The 17820-nt window shown below is 35.5% G+C and overlaps 2 protein-coding genes across 12 annotated transcripts in view; one reads left to right on the forward strand and one right to left on the reverse strand.

Moving 5' to 3' along the window:
• The window catches only part of ABCC9 (ATP binding cassette subfamily C member 9), a 331111-nt gene that overhangs the window by 67676 nt on the left and 245615 nt on the right, over positions 1-17820 (forward strand). For 8 of the 10 annotated variants that reach the window (XR_013830487.1, XM_079936823.1, XM_079936819.1 and 5 more), the window contains one exon: positions 12912-13508. The gene's annotated coding sequence lies outside the window, so the exon portion shown is untranslated. The remainder of the gene's footprint in view (positions 1-12911; positions 13509-17820) is intronic. The other 2 variants (XM_079936822.1, XM_079936818.1) reach the window with 2 other exon arrangements.
• On the reverse strand, positions 1313-17339 carry CMAS (cytidine monophosphate N-acetylneuraminic acid synthetase). Of its 2 annotated transcripts, XM_079936830.1 has the most exons (8): positions 16888-17339; positions 10284-10426; positions 9969-10124; positions 8088-8221; positions 6256-6350; positions 5709-5880; positions 4797-4950; positions 1313-1920 (listed from the first exon to the last, which is right to left on the reverse strand). In XM_079936830.1, exons 1-8 carry the CDS (start codon positions 17145-17147, stop codon positions 1730-1732), a joined length of 1305 nt encoding a protein of 434 aa, XP_079792956.1. In that variant the 5' UTR covers positions 17148-17339; the 3' UTR covers positions 1313-1729. The 2 variants fall into 2 exon arrangements, with proteins under 2 accessions (XP_079792956.1, XP_079792957.1); XM_079936831.1 differs by lacking the exon at positions 10284-10426 and having other exon boundaries at positions 1315-1920; positions 16888-17022.

The following is a 17820-nucleotide window of genomic DNA, read 5'->3' on the forward strand; positions in this document are numbered from 1 at the left end:
CTTATACATGGTATTTACAGGAGGTATTTTGTCAGGACGTTTTTTTAGGAATGAGTGACTCATGTGGTGATTAAATATAAGACTTGAGAATAGGCTAATAGAGGCATGGTTGGAGAATTACACAGAATAGCTTGATTGGGGTGGAGAACCGCACAAGAATCAGTAGGAACCGAAGCTGGAAATATTGTGTCCAGAGTACATTCAGACTGGGAAATGTTTGACTACATTCTGTGGTCAGCATGGAGTCACTACAGATTTTGTAAATGATAACAGCAAATACATAATTAATCTAGCAATAGTATTAGATAAACTGCAGGGACACTGGGCTAGTAGTATCAAGCTCAAGATTTAGTGTCTGACTAGAAATGAAAAGGAGAAACTGAGGAAGGCTGTGATGTCCCAATGATAAAATCAGACATTTGAGAGATGAGGTACAGGAGTCTGGCCTATAATACAAAGAACTTGAAACGCAACCAGATCTCACAACAGAGATTAGGTTTTGGAGTCATTAGATTTTGGAGTCATCTGCATGGAGGTTATAGCCGAAATACTGAATAGAGATGTGGTCTTCGGGAAGAACAAGAGCTGCGTTTAGAACTTGGGGAATGTGTAAATTTAAGGGGATGGGAGAACATAGAGTTAGCAGTGGAAAAGCAAGAAAGATGGGAGTAAAACCAGGACAAGATGTAAAGGAAATTAAGGTAGAAGATGGTCCTTTTTTTTCCAACTTATGTCTGGCCTATAGGGGCAGACTCTGAACTGTACAGATCCACCCAGCCTTGACTGGAAAACAGCTTCCTATATAGCGCCACGTGAATGGCTTGCTTCTTGCTAGAGTTTTACATGAACTCTTTTTATAGTGGAAATAGATGAAAATGTTCCACAAGAAATGGTTAGTGTTTTTATTAGGTAAGCATCCGCAATTATGAGCTAATGTCCCATTCTTGGAATCTAACCAGGTAGGAGAGCGATTTGTGCTGGCTGTAAAATTGTGATAATAGCCAAATTTAGTACACAAAATTACCATGATCTCCGAGGTGACTGCAAACGATTTACTACAAACCAATATACAACCTTCACAATACATGAATTTCTTCAGACATCTGTATTTGTATTTATGTGCTGTATGGATCCATATATGAAGTACAATCGGATGCTCTACAGCTGGTATTTAGTGGCTTGTTTCTCACGCTGACTGCATGGTCAGTGTTTAAAGGAAATAAGGCAATGTTTGGTAAATCGCTGACTGCATGGTCAGTGTTTAAAGGAAATAAGGCAATGTTTGGTAAATCTATAGCAACAAGACAGTTTTCATCAAGTTTGTGAAATGTAATTTTATTAATAGAAGGGCATGTCTTACCAGACAAACTGTCCCAAAATAAATAAAGTTTCAGCATCATTAAGAGCACACAAACACACAATTTTACAGGATACAATACAAAGTCAATTTTGATGATGTTCTTACTTGCATTTACTAAAAATCTGAGAGAGACTGTGATCAATCTCTAAATAATGATCCTGCATAAAGAGAAAAGTACAGCACAGTTATTTCATAGAAGGTTTTAGAGTGACAGTTTGAGAAGACTCTGCTTTAAAAGATATTAAGATATATCACAAATCAGATCACACTCTCTGTTAACATTACAGCATGGAATTGTACTTAATCAAAAATAAAAGAAAAGTGGCTGAAGAAGGCTGTATACTTTCTTTTCCAACATAACACTAATTTCTATTTTTGGCATGAATTAATAACCTTTTCCATTAGTAGGAAAACGTGCTCTGCAAACTCTCGGAGGGCACCACGGCCACCATAGCTTTTGCAAATATATCCAACAGCCTTCTGGGCAGCGGCACAGGCATCAGCAGGAACGCCACTGAGGCCCACTTTCTTCAAGCACTCCTCATCAGACACTTCATTTCCTATCAAGTTAAAGAAACACTGGTTGAATATTTAAAGAGAGAAGGAATTTTCTTCCTAAGTAATGCAAACAGCAATCAGTAAGTGATTCTGGCAACTTCAGACACTGTATATTAGAATACTACAGATTAGATGGAACAAAAATAAAAGCATTTCCAAGTATAATAAATACTTAAGGTCTAGGGTTTTTCCTAAGTAATTCATAATAAACGCTTATCAATTAGAGGAGAATGGAGTATACTTTCTGCTTGCCATGCATATTACAATTACTAGAAATCTAATATAAACTATAATTATTTAAACTTTTTATTAAGGAAAATTTCAAACATGCAAGAATCCCAAATTTATGTAATTATTAATGTTTTGCATTATTTATCAATATTCTTGTCCATTCCCTGCCCCCCAAGTTTTTTGGAGGAAAGGGAGAAGAAGGAATTCCCAGAAAACATACTTTACCCATAAACTTTGCCATCTGTCTATAATACATATATTTTTAAGAAACTGACATATTATCATCCAACCAACAAAATCAACACTAATTCCTTAATATCATCTAATAACCTAGTACATCCTCAAATATCCTCAGCTGTCTCAAAATTGTCTATAAATCAACTATAAAAAGTTGATTTATTTGAATCAGAAACCAAAAAAGGTCCACATAGTGCATTTTGTTGCTATACATATTAAGTCTCTAACAGTTCTCTCTGATTTGTATGCTGCTTGTTGAAAAATTACCATCACATTGACATAACTACATCCTTTCTCTCCCTGCCTTGCTTATTAGTTTCTCCACCTCCCCCTCTTATTTTATTTTTTTGGTAGGATGAATTTCAGAAGCTCCCAGGATCTAACATTCACCATTCTGCATATAACTATTACTATAATATAGACTAAATACTACTAATAAATGTTGGTTAAGAGTGTTTGTTTTAAATCTGTTCTACATTTATCGACTGAAATTTTTTCTTTTATTATTAAATGTATTGAAATTTGAATTGTTTTCAATGAAAGATGATAAAAATTAAAGTATTTCTTTGCATAACCCACCCCTGAAACTAAACTTTATTAAATTTTATTTATAAAAGTGTTTATTAGAACTAATAAATGAATTCAGTAAAGTTGCAGGATACAAAATTAATACATAGAAGTCTATTGTGTTTCTATATATACTAATAATGAACTCTCAGAATGAGAAATTAAGAAAACAATCCCATTTAGTATTTCATCAAAAAGAATAAAATACCGAGGAATAAATCTAAGGAAGTAAAAGACCTGCACTCAGAAAACTCTTTAAGACACTGACAAAACAAACTGAAGATGACACAAACAGATGGAAAGATATACTGTGCTCATGGATTAGAAGAATTAATGTTGTTAAAATGATCATAACTACACCAAAGGCAATCTACAGATTCAATGCAATCCCTCTACCAGAATACCAAAGGTATTTTTCACAGAACTAGAATAAAACTAAAATTTTTATGGAAACAAAAGACCCCAAATAGACAAAACAATCTTGAGAAAGAAGAACAGAGCTGAAGGAATCATGTTCCCTGTTTTCAAAAGCTATACTCATTAAAGCAGTATGTTAAGAGATTAATCCTAAGAGTTCTCATCACAGGGAAAACATATTTTTATTATCTCATATGTATCTATATGAGATGATGGATATTCACTAAATTTACTGTGATAATCACTGCATGATGTATGTAAGTTAAGTCACTGTGCTGTAGATCTTAAACTTATACAGTGCTGTAAGTCAGTTATATCTCAATAAAATTGGGAGAAAAAAAGTGTCAACATTTTAAAGGAATACGCTTTTATACATTTATGTAGCTGACACAAAATACTGCTCTGATTTTTAAAATAAAAATTTGGAGTTTATTCTCTATTTTCTTGATTTTCTAACCTCTACTTTTTATACTTTTTTCCTTATGTGATATAAGTAATGCATATTCTTGGTAGAAACTTTAAAAAAAAAATAAACGAAGGCAAAAAAAATCAAAACTAGGCTAATTATTATTATTTATGGATAATCACTGTACTTTGGCATATATATTTTACAGTTTTACTTATATAAATGATATACACTTATTACTAAATGCATACACTATTTTAAGGATTTTATATTATCTTCAATTTCTTTCCCAATAACCTTATGAAGTTTGATTTGTGTTTATACTATAAATAGGAAAACTTAAGGCTTAGAGAAGCTGCTTAAGGTTGCACAGGTAATAGTAAGTACAGCTGGGATTTGTTATATGTTCCATTAAAATTGTTTTCTTCTTACAAAAATTGGATCATTTTCTATCAAAGGTTCTATAGTATTTTTCTCCACTGAATCTTCACATGTGATTCAAAGGCTACTCCTGAAGTCCCCGGATCACGTGCCCCCAAAGCATCCCTGTGCTTCTTCTTTTGAGGCCCATATTATCCTTGTAAATATTTATCTCATACACGGTTTATAGTTATTATGTATTTTAATAACTTTTCATTACTGATATTCAAAAATGTTGACATCATTAGACTGTAAACCCTGTAAGCAATAAGTCCCAGCAACCAGTTCCAGGTATACATAGAGGAGACACCTGATAAATATACTTGCTTAATGCTAAAGTGAAAAACTTGTGACCATGTCAAGGAATACATATTACAGCATTGTTTTTAATGGTTGCATAAATCTATTTGTGCAGGATATTTAGGTGGGTTCTTTTTTTCCCTCCATTATTGGCATATTTGTTCAATTTCTTTCCTGGAAATGGAATCTGGGGAGTCAAATCTATGTACATTTTAATAATAGCAAAATATATTCAGAATGTACTTCCTATATATCAGAAATCTTCAATCCATTATTATGGCTGAATAGAAGGACACCAACCAAGATACGCCACTTCTTTCCAGCACAGGCCCATTTCTTTTCTCCATTCATCTACAACTGCAAGCTTGTCTGGTACACTGACTTCCATTTTGCAATCCAGTTTTAAGGAAGAGAGAGTCTGCTTTGAACAGGCCCTTTCTGAGATTAACCTCACCTTAAGAAAAAAAAAAAGGGCAAAATGAGAAAACAGAAATCTCTCATAATAACACCTTTTAAATAATACAAATCACAAGTGAGTAGTCTGAAGGACTAATTAAGTAAAATCAACTAATTTATTTTAAAATGATGAAGCTTTAACACATTTGATTGCTAGTAGTCCAATAAAGGCGAAAGACTGTTTTCTACAGTGGAAAGGATTCTATCTACAGGTAAAAAATAAAATACACATTGTCTGATAACAATCTAAGATTCTCCAATAATTCAATTTATTCAGAGGAAAGTCTAACTTGTCTCTCATGCTGCTCAGAAACACGTATTTAAGATTTCTAGTGAATTCTAAGAAATCATCTTAAACTTCATTTTTGAAAATACACATAAGTATTGTTATTTTGAATTAAAATTTTCAATCATAAGAATAAGCTACATTTAAAAAATCCACCTGAGATTTGCTTTTCTCCAAATGCTGACACCTATTTTCTATGAAATCTTTCTGGTTGCAAAATCCTATCAGAAATACTAGATAGCACCTACTATCATACTCATTAAAAAAATAAGAAATATTATTTATTGATAGACAAATTACTAATTCTGCTCATCTAAAAGTAAATAGCACAATTTTCTAGGCATGTGAAAGCTAAATTTCAGATATTTTAATTGATAATACTAAAAACGTAAATCTCTTATTTCCCTCACGTGTTCCTTGACCTTAAATCACAATCTTAAAAAGCATTGCTATGTTCAGGGGGCACATACCTCAATACCACTTTTCTTTAATAAACTTATCCCAATAGCATCTTTTACATCGTAAGATATTATTTCTTTTTGGTCTCCTGATACATAAATGTGGCCATTGGTTAGACATCCATCAATATTGCAAACGAAAAGTTTTATCTCCTTCAGCTTCTCTTTGCCAAAATAGCCAAATCTAAAAGAAACCAAAATAGACTTTTGAATTTTAGTGTGATACTAATCTCTCATCTGGCTAACACCAGTAAACTTGATAACCCGTTTCCATTTAATTACTCAAACATTACCTTTCCAAGTAACCTCACATATACACTTCAACTTACAGTGCAAGGATTTTAAGTGTGGTCTAACCAGATTATGTGCTTCTCAAGTTACTGAATAAGCCATCTATAGGCATATTTTATGTATATGTCTTCCTCACATAAGCAAAATAATTACAAAAGATCCTAAGATTGGAGGATCAAAAATCAGTTGTCCACAAGTGAATTTAAATGTATCTACTAAAAATCATTCATTGTGGTCTAGTGCAAAGGCTATACAATCTTGTTTTCACCTTAAAACTCTTTGTTCTGCAATAGGCCAGTCAATGTCCACATCTATGTCCACACTGTGCTCGGCTCGCATCTCGTAGTACGCCATTTTCCCACCCTAAAGATAGCACAGGTGCCATGAGGACTGTTGTCAACATGCATTCACACATATCAAAAAGTTTATTACAATACAGAACAATGAATCCACTTCTATAGTACTAAGAAAAATGAATAAGCCAGTAATACCAGACATACAACAAATAATTTTTTTTGGAGGGGAGAGCTTATTGTTTTCCATATATTCAAACCACATAAAACAAACAACCTTGACATTTTTCAAATTCTATTTACACAGTGCAAGTTCCCATTTTTCTTTAAATAGATTTTAAAGACTGAAACAGAGTAGAAATAATATACATTCTCCAGTATTCTGACCACAAGGAATTTTCTGGGAATCCCTAATTGTATCCCCTTTGTTCTGGTAGTCTCTCCCATCATCATCCAAAAGCAGTAGTATAAATGTTTTTGGAACTTCTGTTCCTATTTGCAATAGGGGTAAGATTGGGGAGGAAAAGGAACTGTAGTATCTACTGTACAGAACTGCCTTAGATCCCTGAGCTACAGATGGGAGTGGACAATAATTGTCTGGGTCACATGTGGGTAAAGGTAGGAACAGTGTCATGATCCTGGGGTGTGGGGCAAGAGGAGTGAGGCCTTTCCTGATTGTAATCATTTGAAGGTCAATATCAATCACTAGAAATTTTCATTTTTCAGAATTGTCAGTCTCTTTACAAATCTTGTTACAATGAGAAAGCTACTTTTCTCCACACTTTAGGAAAGGGTCAAATCACATTCCCCCTTAGCAAAGAGCTTATGGAGGGTGGTATCTATAGATGTCAAATCTAATTTTCCTGAATACTCAAACTTAACTGAACAGCCAGTCTACAGTTCGCCTACTGACCAGAAGATTGGAAAAATTCCTTCCCCTTAGAGAATGAGTCACATTAGAATTTTTACTATAAAGAATGGAGTTCGGGGGTTCTTAAATGCTATTTTTTGAGTAACATAGGACCTGAATCCAAATCCTAACAGTGCCATTCACAACTTGTTTTTGCTTTGAGCCAATTGCTTCATTTTTCAGAGCTGCTATTTCCTCCTCTGAAACAGAACTAGGAAAATCCATTTTATTCCGTTATATAAGATAACCTATGTAGTATTTCATATAGTCCTGGGTCCATAGTAAGTGCTGAATAAAGAATAGCTATAACCAAAATGAACAAATAGTATATGATGTAACCACACAGGCTCTAAAGATGAGAGAGACATCCAACTCCCTTATTGTAAAATGAGAGCATTAAGACTCAGAACAGATAAAATGATATATTCAAGGTTAAATAGTTATAGAGATTTTACTACAATATATTCCAGTTTTCCTGATGCCCAGGTTGGTGCTCTTTCACCTCTACTATACTGTTGTGTTTTTTGTCTCTTTTCAAAGTAATAAAGGTTATTCAACTGTACAACCACAACTTGACAGTAATACAACTATGGATTAAAAACAGAGTTTTGAATGAAATAATATGAATACCAGGACACATATAGAACATTCAATACTTGTTTCATTTCTTATCTTAATGTTGCAACTGTAGCAGAATCTTTCCCATATTCACTGAATGAACCCCAAAGATCATTTTGGGGTAAGTGTGCAGGATAAATGCCTCAGATGATAAATCTTGTCAGTTACTGCTTTTCCCCTAGGGGTTAATACTTTCCTTTATGTGCATACTTCTTTCTTAGAACTCAAAGTATATAGATAAAAGGGTTTGAAAGGTTTTTGCAAAATGAGGGCACAAACCTGTAAGTAACCCATCTCTATCAAATGTCTTTTAGCAAAATAAAACGAGCCATTTTCATATAATTCTCCATCCCAGTCTTGTCGACGAGGTCGTTTAGCTGGATTCAAATTCAGAGGCTCAGTCATTTCACGAACTAAAAGCAAAAAGCTACAGTAAGTCCCAGGTGCTTTGAGCACTGAAAATGTTCATTCAGTAATTTTTTTAAAAAGCAAATAAAAATGAACTCAGAAGGTAGAATATTTCTGTATCTAAATAAACAATTTAAAAGATTTTTTTAAAGAAACAAAACCTCTAATAATTCTGATGATTTATCTTTGCTTTTCAATAACGATAATAGAAAAATAAGGTATCTTACAGAGAAATTCTGAGCAATTAAAGTTTTAAACTATTTATACAAATATAATGCTTTGGGAGGACATAAAGGCAACCTTAAAATAGTTTCAAAAGAACTGAATTTGTTATAAAGTACCCATAGTTCAGTATTTGAGCCCTTTAAATCTACTTGCTCACTATGAGCTTCTATAGAAATACAATATATGTGTTATTTATCTAATGTGGTTGAGAAATTACTCTCATGGAATTATTACAGAAAAATGAATACTTCCCCACTAAATTATTGAAACTTTAATATTGATAGAACTGCTTATATAATGTATGATACATTCTTACTAGTAGTTAAAAAAATACTAATATAAAATATACATAACAATAAATAAATAATGTTTACTTATTATTATTGTTGGTAATAATGAAGGCTGAGCAATACCAACATTAATGATTATAACATGATATAATAAATGAAGCCTTCAGTATTGGTATATAGGAATTCCCTTGGCTTTCCACTAAATTTTTGCCAAATTTGTGTTTATGGATGTGTATGGATACTTTTTGAACTTTTTGAACTTTAATCACATATCATATAAAGCTCAATATTCAGTTTAACACTGGGCTTCCTTGATTTGTTCAAAAATGTGTTTTACAAGCTTTAATCCTTCCTATATCTTATTTCTGATATTTAGTGAATAAGTTCAAAATATTATATATATAAAACTTAACGTAGAACTTGCTACAGAGAAGACACTCAATAAATGCTTCTTGAATGAAATCAATAAATTTAGTCATTGATATACTGCATTGACTTTGACAGCATTCATATTTAGAGGCTGAAAAATCATCATTTTCTGTCTATAACTTTATCTTCTTATCTTAATTGCTCTTTTGTGGACCTTCTCCATTTTCACTGCATCTTCCCCTCTCCTTTAAGTCAAACATAGGTTAGAGACCAGCTTTCCTACATTCAACACATGTCAGGGCATTGAAGAGTAATCACACTGCCTTTCTTCAAGTATGTTACATTTACCTATTTGTTGGTGATTCTATTCTTTATTACAGATTTTGCTACTTCATCTGGCTAGAAATCAGGCTCTAGCTAAACGTTATGGAACTCTTTTTGCACAAGAAGTTACAAATTTTGGGAAGCAATTCCACAAATTCATTCTTGAGGTTCTCCAAAACTTTTTGGTGGAAGACTTCTATTCCCACAATTCTGTGATTTATACGGAGTTTATCAAGCAAGTCTAGAACAACATAAAAGTATTTGCTCTAGAAAAATGACATGTCTTCCTCAAAATACAAATAGAGGGTTAAAATAATCCTTTGTAAAAAGTAATTTGGTAGAGAATTAATTTGGTCTCATTGTTTTGCCTCAATAATCACAAGATTTAGAACACATTATAAATGTTATTACCTACTAGAGTTAAGAATCCCATGTTCTATTTTACTGCTCCCTTTTTACTCTCCCCACTCCTAAAGAATATTTACATATGAAAAATTAATTCTCCATAAAATGAGCTAAAATAAAGATTGATACAACAGATTACCTCCTTTCTGAATTTCACCCCATCGAAACTGATGGCGTCTCACAACAGAGAAAACAGAATCATATCCTTCTTCTCGAATCATTTCTGCAACTTTTTGAAGATCAGTAGGATGTAAACACGGAGAAGTAGCTTGAATATTTCCTACAATGTCAACCTCTTAAAAAGACAAAACAAATGAAAAGAACATCAAAATAAAGTTCTTTGCAAGCAAGTAATACTAAGATCTAAATTCAAATGTTAAAACAAGTCTTGTGAAATGATAGGCAAGTTGGAAATTATGTAAAATTTTGAATAAACTATTAGTCAAACTCATACCATTGTGATAATTAAGAAATTCTATGATGGCATCTAGTGAGGTAGAACTGTCTTTTGAAGCTTCAGAACTTCTTCGATGAACTTGTGCACCAAATTGTTTGGCCACATTCTCAATTTCATCATGGTCTGTTGAAACCCAAACACTGTACAGATATTAAAAAATAAAAAGCCAAATCACTAAAAAAAAAATCATTAAAGATAAAAAGGAGCTCTGCAACCCCAAAAATACAGCTTACATAATGTTAGAATAGTTTTTGTACCAGCAAAATAATGTTACAGATAGAAATTAATATAAAATTTAAAGAAAAATAAAGTATTTTCTATGTAAACCACATTTTAAAATGTCTGAATCAAAAATGTGGTCCTAGATGTAATATTTATATTTACATATATAAATATTTATATTATATATAACATTATTTATATACATATTATTTACATAGACCTAGATATAGTTTTATAAAGTTAGAAAAAAATGATAATTGGTATTTTTGAAGCTACTGGTATATCAAAGACACTAGTAACACGAGAAGTTCAAATCTAAAGAAAATAAAGAAGATACTGCTTCTCATTCCCCATCAAAATCCAAAATATTGTGTATTTAATATACTTGCTAAGAAAAAAATGGATTTGGCTTAGCCAAACCACAACACTCAAAGAGTTTCAAGCTCAGTAGAGACTAAATGCCCAAAACAATCAGACAAGCCAACTCTTTTTTTTTTTTTGGCCAACTAACAATGGGTATATAAATATCTGAACATAGAATCAAGTGGGTAAAGCCACCGATAACAATTAAAGATGTGGAGAACATGACTTGATTGGCTCAGGAGAGCTTAGTTGAACAGCTCTATTAACCACAGCTTACAGAGTTGACCATTTGGACTTTATAAGATGACGACTAAGACTAAAATATAAAACATTATTTGGGGGCGTGTACTAGTCTGTACTGAATTGTTTCCTTGACCTTTACAAATCCCCACTGCTAGAAACAGAAGATGTGAGTATTACTCTAGCCACAATGTTTTTATAGTGACATTACACAAAGAAATCTGAATGACTTCTTTGGTATATGCATATACAGTTGACCCTTGAACAACACTGGTTTGAACTGTGTGAATGTTTTTCAGTAAATGTACTGGAAAAATTTTAGAAGGTCTGCTAAAATTTGAAAAAAATCGCAAACTGTGTAGCCTAGTAATATTGGAAAAAATAAGAAAAAGTTAGGTGGGACTTCCCTGGCGGTCCAGTGGTTACGACTCCGTGCTTCCAATGCAGGGGGTGTGGTTTTGATCCCTGGTTGGGGAACTAAGATCGCACATGCTGCGAGGCATGGCCAAAAAATAAACAACAACGATGTAATTAAACCAGCCAAGATGACTAAGTATAATACCACAAAAACACGAAAAAAAAAAAAAGTATGCCATGAACGCATAAAACATATGTAGATAACAGTCTATCCTTACATAGATATGAGTGATATTTAATATAAAGTTAATAATGTTTTACTTTTCTGTTTTTTAACCCTGCCCATCATCACAGGTAAGTGGTTTTTTTAAAAAATGGAACAATGTTTCTGACACTGTATTATGAATATGACTGTAATACTGTATGCCATAAAAATTTTATAATGATTCATTCATTAGTGTATAGGCTAGGCTACCGTGAAGCAATCATACTGATTACAACAGGCTACCATAAAGCAATCACACTGTTGCTTCTTTGTTATCAATGCCCGAATCATTATACCTGTAAATAAATATGAATTTCTTTTTCACATTATCTTTTTATTTTTGATGTTCAGTGTTAGTAATATGTGTAACATCTACAGTTTTGTATCATATGACAATATTGATACTGACAGGTGATTCATCTTGTAAACAAAGTAAACTTATGATATAGTGCAGTACTGTAAATGTATTTTGTCTTCCTTATGATTTTCTTTTCTCTAGCTTACTTTATTGTAATATACTATACAATACATATATATTATAAAATGTGTTAATAATAAAAAATAAATAAAACATAAACAAAATAAAACATAAAATTAAATAAAACATAATGTGTTTCAGATATAGAAAACTCATGGTTACTCATGGGGAGAGGGAAAGGGGGAGGGCCAATATAGGGGTAGGGGAAAAAAAAGGGTTATTATGGGATTACATAAAATCATGTGTGAAACTTTTGAAAATTGTAAAGCACTAAGGAATTTAAAGAATCTTTCAATTAAAAAAAATCAATTAAATTTTAAAAACAATGTGTTTATGTTACTGGTAAGGCTTTAGTGAACAGTAGGCTATTAGTAGTTAAGTTTTGGTGGATCAAAAGCTAATCTGGGATTTTTGACTGCCCGGGGTGGGGAGTTGACACCCCTGACCCCACATTGTTCAAGGGTCAACTCTATTTCTTTTACCCCTTTCATTCAGTATCTACTGAATGAATGAGAACCTGCATGTTTCAAACATCTATGCTCAATTGTCAAGAGTGAAAAGAGAGAAACTAAAGAAAAATTTCTAACATCTCTGGCTTTCATTTATGAATTTAATTTCATTTATTGCCTTTACTATTGGCAGATGATTTAATAGAGATAAAGTCAATAAACCCCCATAGTGCCTCCAATTTGTTTTTCAGAGGAAACCTAGTAAACAAGATGAGCCATTGGCTAGGAGTCAAGTGTGTCATACCTACTCATGTTATTCTGCGCAAGGCACAACATAGGAGCCCTCATTTTCCTCCATCTCAAAATCTGAAATAATTTTGGGGTAAGTTTTTCACTGGAAAGTGTCACAAAGTTATATAACAAAGTGAAGTACCAACAAAAATGTAGTGAATTTTTTAAAGAGACGATAAAAGGAGGGTGGTGATGGTAACAGTAAAAAAGTAAACAGTAAAAGGAAGAGATGAGTCTTTTGACATCTGGTTTCCATCACTAATTGAAATAAATTACTGAAGCCATTTACTTTATTATCCTGATCTTTACTGTAATAAACATTCAACACCTCAGGATTCAGTGATCTTTTGGAAATGCTAAACAGTAAATAAGAAATAACAGAGGTTGGGAAGAGGTTTGCCTGTGTTTCATCTTTCCTCCCTTTTATTATTCATTTATTCATTCATTCATGAAATGATTCCTGACTGCCTATTCTGTTTCAGGCCCTACTCTGGACACTGGGATATATAATCCATTTTCTTGAGAAACTCTCAGCGGATTGGTAGAGACAGCGAGAGGTAAGGAAGCAATAACTAACCTTTCTACAATGCTTTACTTTTTACAAGGTATTTTTATAGTGCCTGCTACATAACAGGTGCTCAATTTGTTGAATGAATGAAACAGTAGATGGTTAAGAGCATGGACTCTGAAGGAAGGGCTTCAAATCCCGGCTCTACCACAAGCTAGCTTTATGACTCTAGGTCAAATCTCCCTAAGCCTCAATTTTCAGTAAAACGGAGGTAATAATAGTAGTAATTACCTAATATGATTGTTATGAGAATTCAACATAAACCACAATACAGAATAAACGTTTATTAAGTGTTAGCTATTGAAAATAATAAAATAGGAATGGCAATAAAGGAACAGCTACACAGTCTCATCCTCACACTGACTCTGTTGGAAGGAAAACTGAAGTTTTGCTTTCAGACCTTCAAAGGTCCAAATGTCTAATTTGTATGTATTATGTAAGGCAATGGCATTATGAATATGAAAACAGCATCTTATAGGTACACTTAAAATACAATGATCATCATTTATTAGAAGGACTAAGTCAGTCAATCATTCTCCCTTGGTTTAGGGGCATCAGATGAGGCAGGGCAAAAGAGAAAGAATGAGCAAATGAACAAACAGGGCTAATAAAATTTAAAATCAAGTATAAAGTAAATGTCAAAGTTCAACGCCAATGGCTTTAAATTTAAAATCAAGTATAAAGTAAATGTCAAAGTTCAATGTCAATGGCTTTAAATTTAAAATCAAGTATAAAGTAAATGTCAGAGTTCAACATCAATGGCTTTAGCCTCAGATGAAGTCATACTACATCTAACAGGATGAACAGGAGTATCAACCATGATCCTACGACAGAAACTTCAAATCATAAGCTGCCATTTCAAGGACAACATAGCATGGCCTTTCATTAATCATAAATCCACACCCTAGAAATGAAACCAAAACTTATGTTTATCTTTCACGTTAGGCAACATTTTAAAAAATCAATTTACTCTGAGATTCACTTACACAGCACTCAACCACTGTTGAAACCAAGCTCTTAAAAACTCAGCTCAAACAATAGCTTTTTACTAAATGAAAATATTATCTCAGCATCTTTCTTGACTGTTAGCTCTCCAAGTTAGTGTGCAAAGTTAGCAACCTTGAAAGTATTGTTAGCTTTGATTCTAAGCCGGCCAGAAACTAAATTAAGTCAAAATGATTTTGAACAAAATAATCTCCAGGCCCGAAAAACACAAATCAGGCAAGCTACGGTTTTCCCCAGTTCCTTCATAGGGTACATATTTGTTGAAGGAGGCAGAAGGGGAGAAGCAGGAAGGCTGCTCCAAACTGACTGCAGCTTCAGAATAAGTCAATTAAATTCAAATCTACCCCTTCTGGGTGGTAGATTAGAACTCAAAGGGCAGAGAGGGATGTATAACTGCAAGCTTTCTAAATTAACTGTTTTAAGAGGGCATCCAGGGGCTATCTGCCAGAAGAACATAGGTAAATTCTCCCGGCAGCACTGAGCACGCATTTTCGGGGGCTGGGATCATCCTAAGAACAAGGCCTTAAGCTGCTAGAAACCATGACAGAGTTTGGTTGAACACAGACGTTTGGATGGAGTTGTTTGTTATGTGTGGGAAGTTCTGCCGTTCTCAGCAAAACTACCCCCATACCATAAGGGGAGAGCCTATCTAGAGGAATCAAGAAATAGAGGATTATGGTGACCAAGTGCACTATCCCCTTACTTTCTTTTTCTTAAAAATATGTATTATCACCTGGTACAGTATACACTGTTTATATATTAACTGTCTTCTCCCTATAATAATGCAAGCTCCACCAGCCTAGGGATGGACCCTACTCCTATAACCCTTGGTTAAGGACACATAACAGTGCCTGTCACATAGTAGGTAGTCAATAAATGTTTGCTGAATGAATGAATCATTTTTGCCCTTGAATCTGTATCTCAAACAAGCCCTACCTTTTTTTGTTTAGCCAGTTTGAAAGGGGTTTCTAGACATATGCAACTGGAGTTGTGAATGCATTCTGTTCTCAATCTATTATGAATGTGATATTCCTCTCTAGCTTGTCACAAAAATAGGATTTTACTACATCACTACTAACTGGATGCACCTTCTCTCGGTCCTTTTTTTTTTTCCCCAGTGTGTACCCTTTGTAAGGAGGTAAAAATGTCCAAAAGTCTGTGAGCTTAACACGGAAAGAACCATGTCACACACATCTTGCTGTTCCCTTGGATGTGTATGGCAGAAATTAGGGTTCAGTGTTTACTGAACTGAACCAAATCCCCCAGTCTTTCTTTATCACTCCTTTGCACACTTCCTGTTACATTACTGTTATATTCTGTGTGCCAGCTCTTATTTACCTTGCACCACCCAGGACTTCCTTTGGATAAAAACATTAAATTAGTAAATTTATACTTTTTTGGTACCTCCTTTGTAAACAAGAACAGTTAAGTGAAAATCATTTATCCATATATTAATGTAGGTAATTAATATGCTCCAAAAACAGCCATCTCTTTAAAAACCAAAACCCAAACATCAAAAAGGTGAAAATAATTTACTTTCCACGGTAACAAATTCAAGCATAATTAGGTTGAAATTACCATGTGTAAGTTCATTCTTGGCACAGAATTCTATCTCCCTTCTTTTATGAATGACATAAGCTTGTAACTCCTGGCCAATACGGCATATGGCCATGTCTCTAAATGATGCACAATTAAAACTGTCCTTAGGACAAACGAGGTTCCAAAGGTATGATCAAACCATTTATAAGCATTTCATCAAACAGTCCAGCGGTGCGGTTTTCCACTCTCGCACCTACATACAAATGTGGGGAGCTGTCTAGATTGTGCTGACTCACAGGCAGATAGCTTAGAGTATTTTCCAAAGGTCAGGAAAGGATCTCCAAGCTGAGCTTGAAATGAGAAAAGCCTTGACAGCCCACTCCATTCATGAACCCGATGCCTCCTTAATCGAACAGCACCAGGTGGGTATCAGACGCCGGGCAACAGGGGAAAGCCAACGGCCACTGCCTAAAGGAGTTCACAGATTATCGCAGACGTTTCACAAGGGTGGACTCCTTTCCTTTACCCTGAGAGGTCAACCCGGGCAGCGCAGACAGTAGAGAAGAGGAAATCTCCCCCTTTACGGATGTTATTCTCAAGGGCGGAGACAGGAACGGTCCCAAGTTCATGGCTACTAGCAGCTACGGAACAAGGAAGAAGCTGGAGCCCCTCCTCCCCCGGCTGCCAGCCGGGGCCCAGACACCCCGGATCTTGCACACCCCTTCCGGGGGCGATTGCCCCCCGGAGCCCCTGCCCCTCCGGCGGCCCGGCTCCCCCTCACGACCCCCGCCCAGGCCGCACCGCCCACTCTCGCACATGCGCACCTCTGGAAGACCCCCGAGTCCAGGGCCGCACGCAGGACCCAGCCAATGAGCGGGACCCCCGCCAGGTGCTTAATGTTCTTCAGGGGGATGCCTTTGCTGCCGCCGCGGGCCAGGATTAGGGCCGCCAGGTGCGGGGGCTTCTCCACACCTCGGCCCTGGCCCCCGCGGGAGTTGCGCTGCAGCTTTGGCGGCCGACCCCGGGAGGGCCGGCCCCGCGGGTTGGAGACGGAGGTGGCGGCCCCCTTCTCCACCGAGTCCATCTTCCTCCCACGCCTTCTCCCCAGCTTCTCCACATCCGGGAGCTCTTCTCTCGCCACCTCAGCTCGGCGCCGCCCGACCTCCCCGCCCGACCGCTAGCGGGGGTGGCTGTTCCCGGCCCCGCCCACCGCCACGTCCCCGCGCCCTCGCGGGGCACGCCGGGAATTGTAGTCCGCGGGTTGCTCGCAGGGTCCCGGAGGCCCAGTAGCCTCTGTCCGGGCGACCCCCAAGTCCAAGCGCGGCACAGAGAGGCCAGAAATGCCTTGAAGGAAGTGTAGCTTCTAGGGGGCTCGATATTGTATGGAGATTAATAAAATAGGCAACACAGGTTACCGATCTTCTGCTGAAGAACTTCTCCATTTAGGAATTGTGGTGGGTTTTCCACGGCACACCCTGGTGCACCCGAACACTAATCAATTTTATATTTTAAAATGTATATTTTAAACGTCCGTCTTTCTGCTATGCTTCTGACTCATTGTTTCCAAGAGATGACCTCATTCGAATGTCCTCCAAGCACCTTAAATTCAACATTTTAAAAACAACCCTCCCAGAGCAACCCTGTATTTTTGGTAACCATGTGAGGAGAAGCTCAAACTGCTTCTACCTCTGCATTTTCTTTTTCTTTCTTTCTTTTTTTTTTAATTGAGGTGTAACTGACATATAACATGTTAGTTT

The sequence above is a fragment of the Stenella coeruleoalba genome (assembly GCF_951394435.1).
Source record: "Stenella coeruleoalba genome assembly, chromosome: 11".
Lineage (NCBI taxonomy): Eukaryota > Metazoa > Chordata > Mammalia > Artiodactyla > Delphinidae > Stenella > Stenella coeruleoalba.

What these genes read in the sequence shown, in the direction of transcription:
- CMAS (XM_079936830.1), bottom strand. Translation starts at nt 17,147, where the DNA reads ATGGACTCGGTGGAGAAGGGGGCCGCCACCTCCGTCTCCAACCCGCGG. An exon ending in ATTTCTTAATTATCACAATG is followed by an intron (nt 10,125 to 10,283) that starts GTATGAGTTTGA and finishes TGTCTTTTTAAG; the next exon opens with AGGTTGACATTGTAGGAAAT. An exon ending in TAAAGAAAAGTGGTATTGAG is followed by an intron (nt 4,951 to 5,708) that starts GTATGTGCCCCC and finishes TTTTTTCTTAAG; the next exon opens with GTGAGGTTAATCTCAGAAAG.